The sequence below is a fragment of the Sorex araneus genome, chromosome 6, assembly GCF_027595985.1.
Source record: "Sorex araneus isolate mSorAra2 chromosome 6, mSorAra2.pri, whole genome shotgun sequence".
NCBI lineage: Eukaryota > Metazoa > Chordata > Mammalia > Eulipotyphla > Soricidae > Sorex > Sorex araneus.
Genome location: NC_073307.1, coordinates 150,421,300 through 150,440,206, shown reverse-complemented (window position 1 = coordinate 150,440,206; position 18,907 = coordinate 150,421,300). Strand labels below are relative to the sequence as shown.

The 18,907-nt window shown below is 38.5% G+C and overlaps 1 protein-coding gene across 1 annotated transcript; it reads right to left on the bottom strand.

Moving 5' to 3' along the window:
- Positions 1 to 4,545: 4,545 nt before the first annotated feature.
- On the bottom strand, positions 4,546 to 5,475 carry LOC129405725 (olfactory receptor 4C15-like). Its single transcript, XM_055142909.1, has one exon. It carries the CDS (start codon positions 5,473 to 5,475, stop codon positions 4,546 to 4,548), a length of 930 nt encoding a protein of 309 aa, XP_054998884.1.
- Between the last annotated feature and the right edge of the window lie 13,432 nt (positions 5,476 to 18,907).

Genomic DNA, 18,907 nt, shown 5'->3' with positions numbered 1-18,907 from the left:
CTGTCCCAGGTAAGGTCGACCTGAGATAAGTAAGTGTTGCAAGAGGCTTCCCTTCAAAGCAGACCAAAAGGTGTGGCTGAGCCCAAGGATTGGTGTTACACTTCAAAGCAGACCAAAAGGGGCTTTTCTCCCAACAATGACTCCCAAGCAACATAGAAGTTCCATTTTCGTCTCCAAGCACAAAAACACGTAAAAGGATATATGCACAACTGTGTTCATTACACTGCTTAGTACAATAGTCAAGATATGGGGACAGCACAAATGAACCACTGAAGTGGATCAAGATGCAGTGGCATCTTTACTCAATGAGGTATCATGCAGCTCTAAGAAAGATCAAAATTATGCAGTTTTCTGCAATGTAGGTAGACTAGTGTATATCATTCTGAGTAAAGGAGTCAGATCATGATACAAATGATCTCTCTCCTTTGTGTGACATAAACATACATGGTGATGTAGCAACAAAAGTCCAAAGCCAAGGGAACTGGAAGTTGGTGCACAGAACTGATTATGTGTATTAAGAGAGTGCTAGAAAGGAGGAGACATTGGGAACTTTGGGCAGGAGAATAGGTACTATGGTGAGGGTGTGGTGTTGGAATGCTGTACACATGAAACTGTCATTTATGGTATTGTAAATAACAGTACCTCAAAGCACTGTAGCATTGTCATCCTGTTGTTCATAGATTTGCCCGAGCGGGCACCAGTAACATCTTCATTGTGAGACTTGTTGTTACTGTTTTTGGCATATCGAATATGCCATGGCAGCTTGCCAGGCTCTGCTGTACAGGCAGAATACTCTCGGTAGCTTGCCAGGTTCTCCGAGAGAGAGAAAGGAATCAAACCCGGGTTGGCCGCATGCAAGGCAAATGCCCTATCCTCTGTGCTATCATCATTATCAAGTGCCTTAAATTATTTTTAAACAGAATAGTTTTTAAAATAGCAGGATTAGGTGAAAAGTTGCGAGTTTTCAGTATTTTTTCCAGTTATATCATTACCAAGATGGTGACCTAAAGCAGATCACGAGCACTTTTTGTGCTTCTGTTTCTTAATGTGCAGAGGACACAGCCTTTCTCTTTACCCAGATCCCAGGATGTTGCTATGACAGCAAAAGAGCATGTAGTAAATTACTCTAAGGCAAAAGGAACTATGCAAAAGCCAGGAAAGTCACACAAAGACATATTTTTTATGGGGGGTGGGGGCGAGGGTCACACCTGGTGTTGCACAGGGCTTATTCCTGGCTCTGCACTTAGGAATTACCCCTAGCGGTGCTGGGGGGGGGCATATGGGATGCTGGGAATCGAGTCCGGGTTGACTGAGTGCAAGGCAAATGCCCTACCTGCTGCCCTACCCACTGTGCTATCACTCTGGCCCCCAAAGACATAGTTTTGTCCTTATTCAAAGAATACATAAATACCAATTTCACAGAACAAATAATTCTAGTAACCTGATCATACTATCCCATTTTGTCAACCATAGTGTTACCTCAATCAAAATATATTTAAATTTTTTAAATAAATTAAATGTACACACATCTGAAGATTTATCTTTTGGCTACTGAATTGGCTTGAGAGTCTGTATTTATCCAGTATAAGATAATTATGCTTATTGCACCTTTATAGTATAGATGAAATTTAAGTTATATAATGCCTCCCATACTTGATAGCTCTGTACAAATTTTAGAAATTTTAGATTCATGTCTTTGAAGAATGTCATGGGAGTTTACTGGACAGTCACTGGATCTGTTTCGTACTTTGGATAGAACAGTCACTTAAGTCATATTAATCTGGGGCTGGAGCGTTAGCACAGAGGGTAGGGCATTTGCTATCAACCAACCCAGGTTTGATTCCCAGGATCCCATATGGACCCCCAAGCACTGGCAAGAGTAATTCCTGACTGCAGAGCTAAGAATAACCCCTGTGCATCACCAGGTGTGACCCAGAAAGAAAAAAATAGTCATATTAATTCTTAATATTCAGGAAGGAGGCTTATATTTACATGCCCTATATCTTCCATAATTAGTTTAATAATAATTGATTTTTTAACAGTAAGTATTTTTCTTCTTTAGATCAGTATTTAATAGGCATGTCATTAATCTGACATGATCATAAAGTGATCTGAGATTTTATTTATATCTCTTCTACAACTTTGTTACTATAATGTGCTGTTTGGGTTATTAACTTTTTGGGTAACGTGATGCCATTCCTTGGAATCTATTCCATTTTTTTGCAAACTTAAATCTACTCCAATTAATTAAAAATTGACATTTAAAATATATACTTTAGTTTATTCCTGTAATATTTCAATAACAATATTTATTAGAAATCAAAATTACGGCCATCTTGCCACATCTAACAGAGAAGCAGCCAGGCATTCTGCTGAGCAATGCAGCCCGGAGAATGCTCCGGACCTGAATCGGGGCCAGCAACACCGGGGATCCGGACGGAGGAGGTGCAGCCACCACACCTTCTCCAGATGGAGCCCTGGCGACACTGAGCAGCAACTAACACGGCTCCGGGATGCGGGACTGGGACACATCCGAACCACGCAGCCGCTAATGCGGCCGCGCGACCTTTTCTAAAAACTGAAAACATACAATCTTTTAATGGAAAACTAATTATCAAATGCTTCCTTAGTAGGGCTGTCTAGTTTGGGGGTAAAACTCCCACAACAATAGTGAGTTTTGTGTTGAAATATGGAACGTAATCAAGGTAAAGGGAAAATGAAGTGAAATTAATCAATTATACAGTTGGGGGTGGCGGGCGGGGGCTGGGGGTATACTGGGGATTTGGGTGGTGGAATATGGGCACTGGTGAAGGGATGGTGTTTGAATATTGTATAACTGAGACATAAACCTGAGAACTTTGTAACTTTCAACATGGTGATAAAATAAAAATTTAAAAAAATAAGAAATCAAAAGTACTACAAAATGGCTTGTATGAAAAAAAAAAACATGGTATGGTATAGAAAATGGAGTCAATTGTAGAGCAAGAACCAAATGTTGCCCCAGATTAGCTATAAAGGTACACAATTTGTTGAGACTAGGCAGAGGTAGAAACAAGGCCCCTCTGCTAAATGACAGAGACCATGAAAACTGGAATGACAGTCCAACCTGGGAATAGAAAAGAGTTAGGTAATTTAGTATTTCTTTACTGCCAAAAATGCTCAAAGTCACCCATCTCCACCATGCACATTCCATTGCAAAATCAAAGAAGCCATCTTTTTAAAAGACAACATGGAAACTGAAGGAGAATTATCGGAGTTCTGATTTGTAACAAATCAAGAATCAACCCCTGTCCCTTGCAGATATTTCACAACCATCTGCCTGAGATCAGAGCTATGAAGAAGGCCAGATTGTTATCAATGGTTGAAGGATAGAGAAATTTGAAAACTGACCCCTTCCCATTATTTGTTTTCAGCATCTAAGTCAGATATCCCATACAAGCATCAGTAAGAGAAGAAGAAAAATATGGAGAGAAGCAGAGAACTAAGAATATACAAGTACTATGATGTAAAGCAAGTCTGAAACAACCATGTGGTTTTTGCATTCATTCATAGACCACATACTCCAGTGCAAGAAAACAATGGACAAAGCCCAGGTCTTTTCAGATTCTGGAACATTAGATTGTTTGTTTCAAAGTCATCTTTCTCCAGGAGACAGTTGAGAGTAAAGGTACGCAGACACTGTCAGAGATACTGAGTCAGCTTTCAGTGGTTGAGCACTCCTCGATTCACCAGTACAGGAACACCTCATACGTACTCTGATACCACAACAGTGGTCCTATACCTGCAGCTGTTAACACTAGGTGGCAGCAACACTGGAGGGCAAGTCCTCCAAGATTCCAGCAGAGAAAGAAAACCTATGATTCGAAATTCCCAGCATGAGACTATTCTGCTACTTTGTGGCAGAAATCTGCACAAGAGATCCGGCATACACTGAGTGTGGGCTAGTGTCACTAGATTTATATAGTACTCACAAAATTTAGCAAAGGAAAAATCTCTGAGAAAACAGGGATAGAAGAACCAATCTCTCATATGTGGGAGCAAAAATATAATGAGATTTAAAAAATGATCAATAATAATTGAGCCTAAAACTCTACCTGTAGGATTGAGTTTGTTAAGGGGGCAGGTGGGAAGGATAAAAACAAGGAATTGAGTGTGGGCCTGATGGAGGTTGGTGTCCTGATGGTGGCACGGCGATTATCATTGTGTTTCTAAAGGATTGCCATGCAAGTATTAGAAATAAATTTGCCAAAATATAACAAAATAAATATATGAATAGCAGTAGCTGTATTTCTCTTTTATTTTGATTATTTTATTTAAATGAAGAGTGCAAATTGTTTCTTCTTTTGACTATAATGATAAGAGTTGCTTATCTGGATATCTAAGAAAATCAAAATCTGAAAATAGACTTTCTCAATCTCTTTTTTGTCATAATTGCATTACGAAGCCTTCTTTAAAATAGTTTTTCCACATAAAGTTTCCTTCCAATATACTTTACTCTTATTTTTTTCAAGCTCTAAGACTTTATTTTTCAACAGAAGCAATCATTCATTTATTCCACAGTTTCCTCATGGCATTTTTCACTTCCTTATTTCGGAAAGCATAAATCAAAGGATTGAGAAAGGGAGTTAGCACTGTATAGAACATCTCTACTAGTTTATCATAGGAGAAGGAAGTTGGAGGCCGTGCATATTCGAATATACAAGGGACAAAGAACAAAATTACAACTGTAATGTGAGACCCACAGGTGGAGAGGGCTTTCCTCTGTCCTTCAGTGCTGTGGTTTCTCAGGGAGAACAGGATGACCCCATATGACACAAGCAACATAGAGAAGATCAGGATGCAGAAGAATCCACTGTTGGCCACCACAAAAAGGCCAAAGACATGTGAGTCAGTGCAGGCAAGCTTCAGTAATGGGAACAAGTCACACATAAAGTGATCAATGACATTAGGTCCACAGAAAGGAAGTTGAAAAGTAAAGAGAATTTGTATAATGGAATGCAGAAAGCCCCCTGTCCAGGCTACTCCAATCAGGATGCCACAGAGTCTTGGGTTCATGATAGTAGTGTAGTGCAAGGGTTTACAGATGGCCACATACCTGTCAAAGGCCATAGCTGTGAGCACAAGCAACTCTGCCCCTGAAAAGAAGTGTGCAGCAAAGATCTGGGTCATACACCCTCCAAAGGAGATGGTTTTCTTCTCATAGAGACAGTCTATAATCATTTTGGGGGCACTGACAGAAGTGACACATGCCTCCAAAAAGCACAGATAAGCCAGGAAGAAGTACATTGGGGAGCCCAGGAGTGCTGGACAGTTGACGACCGTCACCACTATCAGCAGATTGCCACAGACTGTTGCAATGTAGAGGAACAGAAATATAATGAACACAATTCTCCCAATATGTGGATTCTGTGAAAGTCCCAGGAAGACAAACTCAGTTACAAAGCTTTGGTTTTGCATGATTTCTAGGGAACACATTCAGAGCTATATTGATGCGCATTAGAATCTGCAATTATAAAAATAAAAAGGTCACATAGGCAAGTTTATTATGATAGACATACTCAAGATTTTTTTCATTCATATGATACTTTTTTCCTCATGAATGAAATCACAATAGAATTTTGTTAAAGGTGATAGTAATGAGTTCAGGGAAAATGTATTTAATGAGTAATAAAACAGTGTGGGATTATACAGAGCTACTGTAGTTACAAACCTACATGTGATACAGTGGGGAGGTCATTTCATCTCAGTTGCCAACCCGGATCACCTGGTCATCGTTCCTAGAGTAAGATGTTAAAAGGGATTCTGAAGCAATATTTGAGCTCTGAGGAATCAAAGGCAGTAATTTGTCTTGATGAGCACCACCTTATAAAAGCAGACAGCAGAAACATGTCTCATGTCTCATGACGTCCCTGATGAGGAGATGTCTTATCAAGAAAGGGAAAAGGTTTCAGAGGCTCTTTAAAATCACAGGCAACCCCCGTTTTCTTAATCAGATTATTGACCTATTCTTCATATTTTTCATTAACTAAACTTTCAGATTATGAAGATAGGATTTATGAAGTATGAAATATAGCTTACAATCACTTTGTATATATGCAATTAATGTACCTGTATAATATAAAATATCATACTATGGTTTTAAAATGTTGTAAGCTTTCCACAAGAAGTATTGCCGTGACTCCAGAACTAACCATTCATTATACTCTCTTTGACATCAGTTGTGATTATGTACACTCCTAGAGGAAGTATAATTCTAATTCTGTTCATGCTTGTCCCAAAAGATGTTTTGAACTTTCCTGTCTTGAAAATATAGCTTTTTAACTTGCTTGGGTGCTTTAAGGGTGCCTCAGGGCTCCCTGCACCCATACTTTCTGGACTTCAGTCCTATCTTATGGTGTGAACTTGGAATGCTTGTTTCTCTACTAGCTTCACAATTTTCTTATCTCTTTTCACATACAAAAAAGGGACTAATTCTAAGAGTTTAAATAATAAAAATGTAAGAAATTTACATATTAATTTTAAGTTTACATAATATTCAAAGTTATAGGAAAAAATATGTTCATTACAAGTATTTTGCTATTTTGTATCAGTACATTATATATATACATACTTCTTGGAGAGCCTGGCAAGCTACCAAGAGTATCCCACCTGCACGGGCAAAGCCTGGCAAGCTACCCGTGGTGTATTTGATATGCCAAAAACAGTAACGATAGGTCTCATTCCCCTGACCCTGAAAGCCTCCAATCTTTGGGAAAGATGAATAAAGAGAGGCTGCTAAAATCTCAGGTCTGTGAGGAATAGACACATTATCAGTGCCTGCTCGAGTAAATCGATGAACAATAGGATGACAGGAATGCTGACATTTTAAGTGCATTTACATGTACTCTAATACTCATATCAGTCACATTAAATCAGTGACTTTCAAAGGAATGTATACTCCCAAAATATGCTCCATAAATCTCCTGTTTCTAGAACTAGAAATCATAACTTGCATCAACAAAGTCTTTTTTATGTTCATGCCAAACTAGACTTAATCCTTGATTTGACCATCTGAAAATTGTCTCTATTCATTTATGATTCCAGAATATTTTTTCTCAGAATATAACTGAACATTCAATAATAATGTTCTTATTATCAATGGAATGTGAAAAGTACATTCACGTATAAAATTTTGATAAATGCATAGCCCTTATTTTGTGTTTCACTTCACATTTATTTTTTTTTAAGATTGAGATACAGACTCAACTAATACAAAAACATCTCAGATTCTGCCATGTAAAAATGCCTGATCAGGGGCTGGTGCAGTAGCACAGTGGGTAGGGTGTTTGCCTTGCATGTGGCCAACCCGGGTTTGATTCCCAGCATCCCATATGGTCCTCTGAGCACCGCCAGGGGTAAATCCTGAGTGCAAAGCCAAAGTGACCCCTGTGCATCTCCGGGTGTCACCCAAAATGCAAAAAAGAAAATTAAAAATAAAATGCCTAATCAACTCTGAAGATTATCTATAAAGCTATTTGTATTATCAAATAAATTCAAAGAAAGTGACCTAAAATTATTTTTAATTGAAAATACCGCTCTGTGAGTTATATAACTTATTAATGTGTTTTATGCACTTCTTGCTTCATTTGCCAAGTGTTTTCATGGGAATGACAAGTGGAATGCACTATATCAAAGCCTGTTTTAATTAAAACATGGAATCAAAAGCCCCTACATGAGTATTCTTTATTATACAGACTCAGAAATATATAACACCATGGTGGGGAAAGATTTCTTAGGTGCCTGCAAAGTGAAAGAATTGCAAAGAACAAATAAATTACTAATGAACACAAAGGCAAGATAGTGTAAATGATAGATTTCACATCATATTATTTAACTAAAACCTGAAAATTATCAGAAAGGTAGGTTTATATTTTGAAACAGGGAGTATTTCAATCACTCTTCCAAATACATTTTTTAATGTACATGATATTTATTGAATGTTTTAAGTAAATTAAAGGTAGTCTTATTGATACTGATGCACAATTTTTGTAACATTTCCACTTTTATTCAGTTTGTAAATATTATAATCCCTATTTAAAGTGAAGAGTCCTGAGACAGATTTCACTTGATTTGCCCAATTGTTCACAATTAAGTGATAGACATAAAATTCTATTAAACATGAGAGTTGCATTGTATCATTTATACTTTTAAATCTAACTTGCAATTTGAAAATCTTCCTTAAAAAAGAAAGAGTGCAAATCACAGATCTTACCATGTGTCAGTTTATGGAAAGTTCTTGTGCTGGCAATCTCTTACTCTCTGTGAATAAACATATTCAGAGATTGGGTGACAACTGAAGGCTGTTTCCAAGTCTTTTTCTGCATCTCAGAGACAGAGCAAGAGGCGCTCTAGCTGACAATATTTCCTACAGCTTGTGCAGGACTGTTTTGAATATGGTTTGGGTAAGGAGGAAATAAGAAATCAGTTTTCTCATTGATTGAGTTCCCATTTGAATTAGAGGATACTTCCCTGAGACATTGGTAACCTATAGAATTGCCTTTTAGTTTTCCCAAGGGTTGGAAATTTCCCAGAAGTATGGTTCTCTAACTAAGACTGTTAGTTCTGTTTTAGTTCTCTTAAGTGTTTGCCAAATATTTATGTCCCTCACCAATTAGATTGTTTTATATTCTTTTTGTATTTGTTCCTATGTATTATTGGAAGATCCTTCTATCCCCTTCAGGAATAGAATACTAAGTATACAGAGATGGAATTTTGTTTTTTGTTGTTGTTGTTGTTTTTTGTTTTTTTAGTTTATTTATTTTTTATTTTTTAATTTTTTTTTATTGAGTCTCCATGTGGAAAGTTACAAAGTTTTCAGGTTTAAATCTCAGTTATACAATGCTCGAATACCCATCCCTTCACCAGTGCTCATATTCCACCACCAAGAATCCCAGTATAGCTCCACCCTGCCCCCCCCACACCGCTAACCCCCCCACACCCCTAGTCCCCCCACCGTTAGCCCCCCCCGCCTGTGTAACTAATAAATTTCACTTTACTTTCACTTTGATTGCATACAATATTTCAACAAAACTCACTATTATTGTTTGGAGAGTCTCTCCCCTACAGTCAGACCTGCTGAAAAGGAAGCATTAGATAATTTGTTTTCCATTGCTGAGGATGAAGAGGTATGAGGTCAAGTGACCACACTTAGCGGCCTCTCAGTTTTGGGTTTCTGTAATTTAGTATTTTAGTAACTAAGTCCAGAGAGATATCTGCCAAAAGTTGCATCATTGCCAACTTGTACTTCTCAGTTACATTATATTCCACATATGAGTGCAATCTTTCTATGTCTGTCTCTTTCTTTCTGACTCATTTCACTCAACATGATACTTTCCATGTTGATCCATTTATATGCAAATTTCATGACTTCATGTTTTCTGACAGCTACATAGTATTCCATTGTGTAGATGTACCAGAGTTTCTTTAACCAGTCATCTGTTTTGGGGCACTCTGGTTTTTTCCAGATTCTGGCTATTGTAAACAGTGCTGCAATGAACATAGAAATACATATGCCATCCAGAGATGGAATTTTGCCTCTGTGCAGTGAAGGCTAAAATATCTGGGTACTTAGAATGCCAGAGCAGAGTTCTGGGACAAGACCTAGCATCCAACTGTAATCTGAAAAATAGGTTTTAGTGTGTTAATCTATGTAAATGAAAGAATAATAGAGTTATAAATATATAATATGTGTATTTTGGACTGGAGCGATAACACAGTGGGTAGGGCATTTGCCTTGCATGCAACCGACCCAGGTTTGATTCCTCCGTCCATCTCAGAGAGCCCAGCAAGCTACCGAGAGTATCCCAACTGCACAGCAGATTCTGGCAAGCTACCCGTGGCATATTTGTTATGCCAAAATCAGTAACAAGTCTCACTGATGTCGGTGGGCCCCACGGGTGACTTTCGTGAAGCGGGGAGGAGAAAGACAGTCACTTTCTCTCCAACCGCCTCAAACGCCCGGGACCCAGGGTTACTGGGTTCTTGTCTCGCTCGCGGAAAAGAATTTCAGGAGTAGACAAGCAGTGAAGTAACAGACTTTATTTAGAAGGTCTTAGGGAAGGAGGAAGGGATAAGTGGAAAAGGAAAACCAGTAGGAGTAACGCGCTCAAGAAAGAACGCGGGCTCCTCCAAAGATGGAGAGAGCTCTACACACACCCTAGCACTGGACACGAAAGCATGAAAGTACACATCTCAAGGGGGGAGATGCGGGCGACACATGTGCTCGGCCACATGGCACAAGCAGCACATGGGCTCAGGCAGCATATGCGCGCACTTCCTTTGTTGAAGGTGGCCTTTATAGGGTTTCTCCAACCTGCCCCCACGTGGGGCTTCTTCCCAGGTAAAAGTCCGTTGCTAAGGAGGTTACCAGGGAGGTTGGGAGTGGTGATGGCCTTCTTTGGGGAACCCCCTGGGGAGGGGTCTATTGTCCTCAGGGTCTGCTGATGGTTTCTTCTGGGTCTTTTGTTTTCTTGAATCTGCACATCTTAAGAGTCCCCTTCCCAGAGAGTGTTAAATCTCAATTTTCATTGCCAAGGGCCTTTCCCTATCTACCTGCCTACATCATCACAATGGAGACATTACTGGAGCCCACTTGAGCAAATCGATGAACAACAGGACAACCAGTGCTACAGTACTACAATGCATTTTAAATAATTATGCTTATTTTCTTAATCCCACACCTTTATAGTCAACAAATTTGATGCTAAGATACAATTTCATGGCAATAAAATATTTTTTTCTCTTTTCAATGTTTTGAAATGAATGGTGCTTGGTTTGTTTACTCTAATGGAATGTGTGGTGCAACTAAATGAAAAACTTGCATTAGCACACCAATTCATTTCATTAAATGAACATTCTAATGAGTTTATAACTAATTTTTTGTACAAAAGGTATCTATTTTTACATTTTCCATAATAGGAGAAGAGTGGAATGACTCCTTAGACTGAAATCCAGGAAATATTTAATGTCAGTGTCCTAAGCAATTAGGAACAAGTAATTTCCATTAACATAATAAATCTTTGGTTAAGCACAAAAGAACTTTATGCTGAAGCTAATGAAGGCATAAGAAAGCTGAATTTTGATAACTAATTATTGGGAGAGCTTATTAATTGTTGGGAAAGTGTAGGATAACAGCCTCAGGTAGTTTAGGTTTATTGAGAACTTTCCTCTGTGTTTATTTGTAACTTCCTTCTTAGTGTTCTGTTGACTTATAAACATTGTTTTTCTCTTCTCCTTGAGTCCTTTAAATAGTTTATTCAGAGCCACGTCCTTTTGTATGAACACAAGAAGACAGTAGCAAATGCTATACCTGAGAGACCTTTGACTCTACATGATAATTATCTTCTGGGCATCTGTTCTCTGGACCTAAGCCTCAGCTTCCCTTACATCCTAGCACCCCCAAAAGCAGAGTCCCAATGAGGGAATGGACAGACCCAGGGCAAGTGGTGAATTGTGTGCTACCCTGGCATCGAGATGGGCCTGGCCAAAGTGCCTAATGCTTAACTACAAGTTAAGAGCTTGGTCATGGACAAATGCTATCATGACCCCAAAAGTAATAACTAGATCCGGACCCTGCTAGGGTTAGGAATGCTTAATGTGGCCTGAGTGTTTCAGTCTGAGTCTGTGGCAAGATGGTCCCAGGAGAGCTGCCTTACAAGCCTCAATGTATTTCTTACTGTGTCCATACAAAAATAACTAGTATTAAGATGTTAATGAGTTCTTGGACTAAGGAAAGGAGAAAAACCTTAAGAGGTACATTGAAATGCCCAGCCCTCAGGAAGGGCTTTCTTTCTTTCTTTTTTTTTTTTTTTTTTTGCTTTTTGGGTCACACCCAGCAATGCACAGGGGTCACTCCTGGCTCGTGCACTCAGGAATCACCCCTGGCGGTGCTCAGGGGACCATATGGGATGCTGGGATTTGAACTCAGGTCGGCCGCATGCAAAGCAGACGCCCTACCCGCTGTGCTATCACTCCAGTCCCCAGGAAGGGCTTTCTTATGTTGATTTTGCTACCTGACTGTGTAGCCTAGAGGGCAAGGTGGAGAGAGACAAGAAGGGGGAAGAGACTAGGGAAGAAGGAGACTACAGAGAGTGAAGGGGGAGAGATCAAGAGCCAGGAGAGAAGAAGCAGTGAGAAACAGGAGTGAATTGAATAAACGGTAACTAATCAGCAACCAGCTTGGTCCTCATTCTTCCCTCGCTGGTCCTGGCCAACCGCCGTCAGATCCAGCCCATACACAGCGGCTCCAGGGCACCAACAGGGCCGGTGAGACAGAACGGCCCAGAGAGCCCGTGCGTACACACCCTTCAGCGTGTTTAGTTTTTTTACAGGAGAGTATACTCTGTTTTTCAGAAGGTACCCTAAAAATATAGAAATATCACACTTGCCTGACAGAATCCATGGAAGATACTACTGTAGCACTGTCATCGATTTGCTCGAGCGGGCACCAGTAATGTTTCCATTGTGACATTTGTTCCTCTTTTTGGTATATCAAATATGCCACGATAGCTTGCCAGGCTCTGCCAGGCAGGCAGGATACTCTCAGTTGCTTGCCGGGCTCTCAAAGAGGGACAGAGGAATGGAACCCATGTTCACCATGAGCAAGTGATACATGCACTACCCACTGTGCTTTTGCTCTAGTCCCAATAACTTAAAAGCCCTACTAGTGTTCCAGTAAAAAGGCATTTGAAATAGTCTGAGTAATACTTATTTCTACAGCCTAATTATTTCTGCTGCTTTGTTTTTGAGGAACACTGACAGTGTTCCATGATTACTCTTGGCTCTGTACTCAGGGAATACTCCTTAGTGGGACTGTGAGAAGCATTGTGTGCAGGGCACTGAATCTGTATGCCCAGATGCAAGGCAGGCACCTTGCCTGCTGTAGTATCTCTAACTCATGATCTACGTGTTTTTACCTTTCCTATGAAAATATATGTGTTACAGCCACTTGGGAGACTTTTGTAGAATTGTATAGTTCATTATTGTTAAGGAAACATCATTAGAAATGGCATCAATATGTTTTCTTTAGGTGTACAAAATACAGCACCTCCATCACCAAGTAATCGAAGCCCCTCACCCACTGTCTTTATTTCACTTCCAGTCTGCCAGATCTGCCTCCAGTTATCTCCATGCTGACAGGGTAACCTCACTCCTGTTCTCACAGTTCCAGTGCTGATTTTAATTGACCATTGCCTCCCTTTTCTCCGTTCACTTTCCTTTATATATCACATTTGAGTGATGTCTCAAGATATAATCTATGTACTTTTAAAATTTTATACAAGTGCTTCTATATAATTTTTTCATCAATAAATTTTAAATGATATCTAGCAATAGCACAGTGGGTAAGGCATTTGCCTTGCATTCGGCCAAAACGAGTTTGATTCCTCTGTCTCTCTTGGAGAGCCCAGCAAGCTACTGAAAGTATCCCACCCACATGGCAGAGCCTGGCAAGTCACCCATGGTGTATTCGATATGCCAAAAACATTAACAAGTCTCACAATGGAGATATTACTGGTGCCCACTCGAGCAAATCCATGAACAATGGGACGACAGTGCTACAGTGCTATCTAATTATTTATAACTGCATTAATATTATGGTTTTATGTTTGCAATGCTACTGGATGACACACAGCACCAGAGTGTCAAATTCCCTCCACCACTGTCCCTATATCCTACTGCCCCTTATTTGACAGACTCTGTTTTCAAGTCCATTGGCAATACCTAAGTGTTTGCTTCTACTGGCCATTGTCTATTCCCTTGCTTTGCTTGTTTAGATTCCACCCATGACAAGATTGTCTGGTATTTGTATTCCTCCTTCTGACTCTATTCATTTGCAATGACAACCTCCAGTTCCATTTTTGTTCAATAATATGTATGATATCTCCTTCACTCAGAAATGAGTAGTATTCAGTTGCATGTATAGATTACAAATTTTTTTCCAACTATCTATGGTTGAATACTCAGATTTGTTTCCAGGTTTCAGCTGTTTGAACAGTAATCATTAACTATTTCTATGTGTATCTTTATCAATAAAGTTTTTGTGATACTTGGATAGATACCTTGGAGTAGGATCACTGAATCATATAAAAGTCTTAATTTTGTTTTCTCTGAAGTCTGTATACTGTTTCCATAAAGACTGAACTTCACACAATGCATTCCACAGTAAATGAAATTTCATTCTCTAACCTCCCCACAATTTATGGTTTTTGGAGTCCTTATTACAACAATTATCAGTGGTGTGTGGTGATAACTCATAGTTGTTTTAAGTTATGTTTCCTTAATCATCAATAATATTGAGCACTTTGTGGGGCTGCTCCCAGAGAGTACTCAGGAGACCTGGGAGAAACTTTCCTCAGTACTGCCCAACTGTACTATTGGGCTGAGCCTAGAGCTCAGCATTTAGAGCTTCTGAGGCTCTGCCATGCTGAGGATTATCCAGGCCTCACCTATGGTGATTGGGAATTGACCAGGCAACAAGCACTGTTTCAAAAAACATCTAGAACTAAGCCAAGTGATGCTCAGAAGACCACATGGTGCCAGTTGTTGAACACTGTCAGGAGAATACCAGTCCTGTGCCCAACCCAGCGAAATAATGAACACTTTTCCATATGAATATTAGTAATATATACATATCTATGTATGTATACATGTACATATATGTATATATGTATGTATATGTATATATATCTTTTATGATGAATTATCTGTTAAATTCTCTTACGATAGTTCATGTCTGCTTATTTTTTGGTTTATGTTTTGTGAGTTCTTTATCTACATTGGATATCAATTTATGTTAAATATTTTTATGAGAAAATATTCTCTCATTCAATAAACTGTCTTGATCATAGCTGTGGTATCTTTTTCAGTAATAAAACTTTCTAGCTTGGTGTAGTCACATTTGTTTACGCTTTGCTTTTCTTTCCATTGTGACTGACTTTTTTAATACTCCACAGAGATCAATATTCAGGAAGATTTTTTTCTCTGGATTCCTCTATAGATTTTATAGATTCAGGTCAAAAGCAAAGTCTTTAATTCATTTTCAATTGTGATTTTGATATGGTGTAAGAAATTGGCTCTTTTGTAATGTCTGTGATGTGTGTGTGTTTTATCTTTGTTTTTAGGCCACATTTGGTGGTGCTTGGGGCTTAGTATTGGCTTAGCTATCAGGGATCACCACTGGAAGTGACTTTGATTCATATGTAATGCTGGGAATCTAAGCTGATGGGATTCATGAAAGGCAAGTGCCCCACTTGCTGTACTATATCCCTAGCGTTCCAGTTTTCTTACTTTATTCACAGGATGTGGTTTGAAGGCCACCAATTACCATGCTATGGTGCATATTCCTAGAGACAGAAACTGAACATCTCTTTGGTGGAACCAAGACTTTGTCAGGATGAGATACCAGGAACACAATTGGCTGAGCCTGCACAGAAGTACAAGCAGAGGTCCCATTGTTAAATATCAGGGGACAAGAAAGCTGGAGTGACAGTTCAAGCTGGGAGTGCAGAGAAGGATGCAACTTAGTGTTTCTTTCACGCCAACACTTTCCAGTCAATCCTTCTTTTTCTCCCTCATACTCCATTTCAGAGTCCAAATAATCATGCTTATGGAAACAAAAAGGAAACTGAGTATGGGCTATCAGTGAATCTGCTGTGCAACAAGTCAAAAATCAACACAGACATTTGTGTCATATAATATTTTCCAACCATCTGCATGAGGTTGATAACATCAGAAGTCCTGACTGTCATCAGTGATTTTAGTGTATATATGGCTGCCACAATCAGTTGATTGCTACAGATAGTTGCAATGTATACAAAAATAAAAATAACAAATGCTGTTTTCTGGACATCTGGATTCTGTGAAATTCCTAGGAGAACAAACTCTGACAAAGCTTTGATGTTGCATAATTTTACAAAAAATACTCAGAGTACCACATTGACCATGACAACCTGAAATAAAAATAAGAAGGTTACATACGATTGTGTTATTATCATAGACACTCACAAATTTATCTTTCCATGTGGTGCTTTCTATTCCCTGATTCTTTCATTTTTGAAACCAGAAAAACAGAATGTTCTTAAAAAGCAATACTGTAATATTGGTGGATATTCACTTATTTAGTCATGAAATAGTGCTAGTTACAAAGCTTCTCTAGAGGAACAAACCCAAATGTGACAGGATTGAGATACTGTTTTATTACAGTTGCCTAGATTGCTTAATCATGGTTCCTAGAGATTTTGTATCATATCTTAGTTCTGTGGCATCAGGACATCAATTTACTTGTCATGTTGAGCATCACCTTGTATTAATACGCATACTGATGCCAGATGTCCCTGATCAGAAGAATGTCTTATCCAAAAAGGGAAAAAGATGTCATGGAACTTTAAAATCACAGCTCTACTGATGTGACCTGAGATCTGATCCCACAGCAGAACCCATCAGGCTACAGTGGTAGTGTTACTTTACCAAAATAAACCCCTCCTCAAGACAAAAAAGTGCCAAGGAAGCTACCAGGTGCCAAGTTCTACTCTTCTGGAATAAGATTCCCGCAGAGAAGTGAATGTAACCCTGAAGTGCCTCTCTTGAGAAGGAGGTTTGTATATTTAGGTTGACTCAATCTACTTAAGATCTAGATCTAAGAATACACTCTATTTATAAAACATAATATATGTTCAATAAGAAAAAGAGAACAAAAATAAAATTTCCAACACTTAAAAAATAAAATAAAATAAAATCACAGCTCTTCCACAACAATTTCTGGGTAAGTCTGAAGTGATAGGACCTTTAAGATAAATTATTCAGTCCATATAAACTGAACCTCAATTAAAAATGTTGAGTTCTATAAACATACAAAGCACATTACAAAACAGGTGAGAACTCATAATCCAGCAGAAGCCATACACTGGCTAATGCAGCTGGCCAGGGATTCCTCTTTGAGCTCCAAGGCTGTTTTAAAGTGCAATACAAAGGACATAGGCATGCTGGAATGCACACAATCCAGAGACGCTTGAGGTCTCTGCCTTAGCCACACACAGTTTCTTTACTGCTGCATATTCTCAGGGGGACAACTGAGACATTTGCACTGAACTTGCACTGGAGTGGTTTTGCAGCCTTCAACCATACCACACTAATCCTAGTTTTAGCTTTATACTAGCCATGATCATGTATTCCCACAAAAAATGAACAAAGGTAACCATGGTAGTAAGAAATCCTAGAACCCTAAAGTACAGCTGAAGTGTTGACGTGGTCAATGACACTAAAAGTCTTCCAGGGATCTTAGCACAAAATGCTAAACAACTCTTGAGTGACAACCAAAGATGTTGGAATAGCTACAACAGGGAAGTATCTTTCTGGAATAACTGAGGGTAATTTTCTGATTACCCCAGAATGTGCTCTGGCAGCAGAGTAGAAGTGATGAATTAGAAAGACTCAACCCAATTAAGAAAGACTTCAACAGACACAATGAGGAAGCAGCGTAGAAATACCATCACACTTACTGAATGAAGATAGTAACCTGGAGAACTCAATCAGATGTAGAACCTCTAAAATATGGCCTATAGCTAGAACATGAGGAGGATGTTTAATGAGCTCATAGAAATGGTGGCGCAAGTATAAGAAAGCATGAAAACAGAAACTAAAGACTGTAAACAGGAGTGACAGAAATAAAGAGGTTAGAGAATTTGAAAACTCTTTAGAAGGCCTGTCATCAATTACTATTGATGAAATTGAAAAGGTAATCAACTTGCTCCCAGTCCCTTAAAAAAGGAAGGACCTAAGCAAACTCACTAGCAAATTTTTCCATACCTTGATTTTTAAAATGCATTTATTTATTTTTAAGTGTAGACTAATGCTTCAACGATGCACACAAATGTATAATTAAAATTGATTAGATAACAAAGCCAAATATCAAAATCAATGTTTTTAAAAAATCAATTTTTATGTGAAAATTTTTATGTATTGTCATGGAGTTATTAAGTCCTTGTCTAAAGATTTACTAAGTTGTTTGTTGCTAGTTGAGTCTTCTATGTTATTTCTGTTTGTTGGGTATAGTTGATTCCAATGTTACCTTCCCATCTAATTTGATATGCTCTACTTGAAATTCAGTACAAACCATTAAAAAAAAAGCCTTACTCCCAGTTATTTTCATGCTCGTTCAGGAACTTGTAAAAGCAGGAATCCTCCCAGTTTCATTGAGGCAGACATAACCTTGATATCAAAAGCAGAGAGAGACATCACAAAAAGAAAAATTATGGGATATATCCCTGATGAGCATAGATGTGAAGATTCACAACAAAATATTAGCCAACCAAATACAGAGTATATCAGAAAGATCAGAAATACCATTCGCAATGACTAAGATTCATGGTTTTAATATACTCAAGACACTCAACATAATAAACCACATCAATACAAGAAAAAAATAGTCATCTAATAATATCAATAGATGCAGAGAAAGCATTCAAAATGGTGCAAACCCATTCATGATGTGAACATAATAAAGTGGAAGGAGAAAGAACTTTCAATATAGTTAAAGCCAATTACCACAAGCTCACAGCAAAAATTGTACTAGATAATGAAAAACTGAAAACCTTCCCTCTAGAGTCAGTCACAAGACAAGGATTCCCACTCTCATCACTACTATTTAATTTAGTTCTGGAAGTCCATGCCATAACAATTAGGCAAGAAAGAGGTATTGAAGGCATTCAGATTAGAAAAAAAACCACTATTTGCAGAGACATGAAACACTACACTTTGAAAATGCTAAAGACTCTACAAAGAAACTCCTAGAAAAAGTATATTTACACTGATGATTAGCAGACTACAAAACCACTAGACAAGCCATGGCTTTTTTTACATGCAAATAATTAAA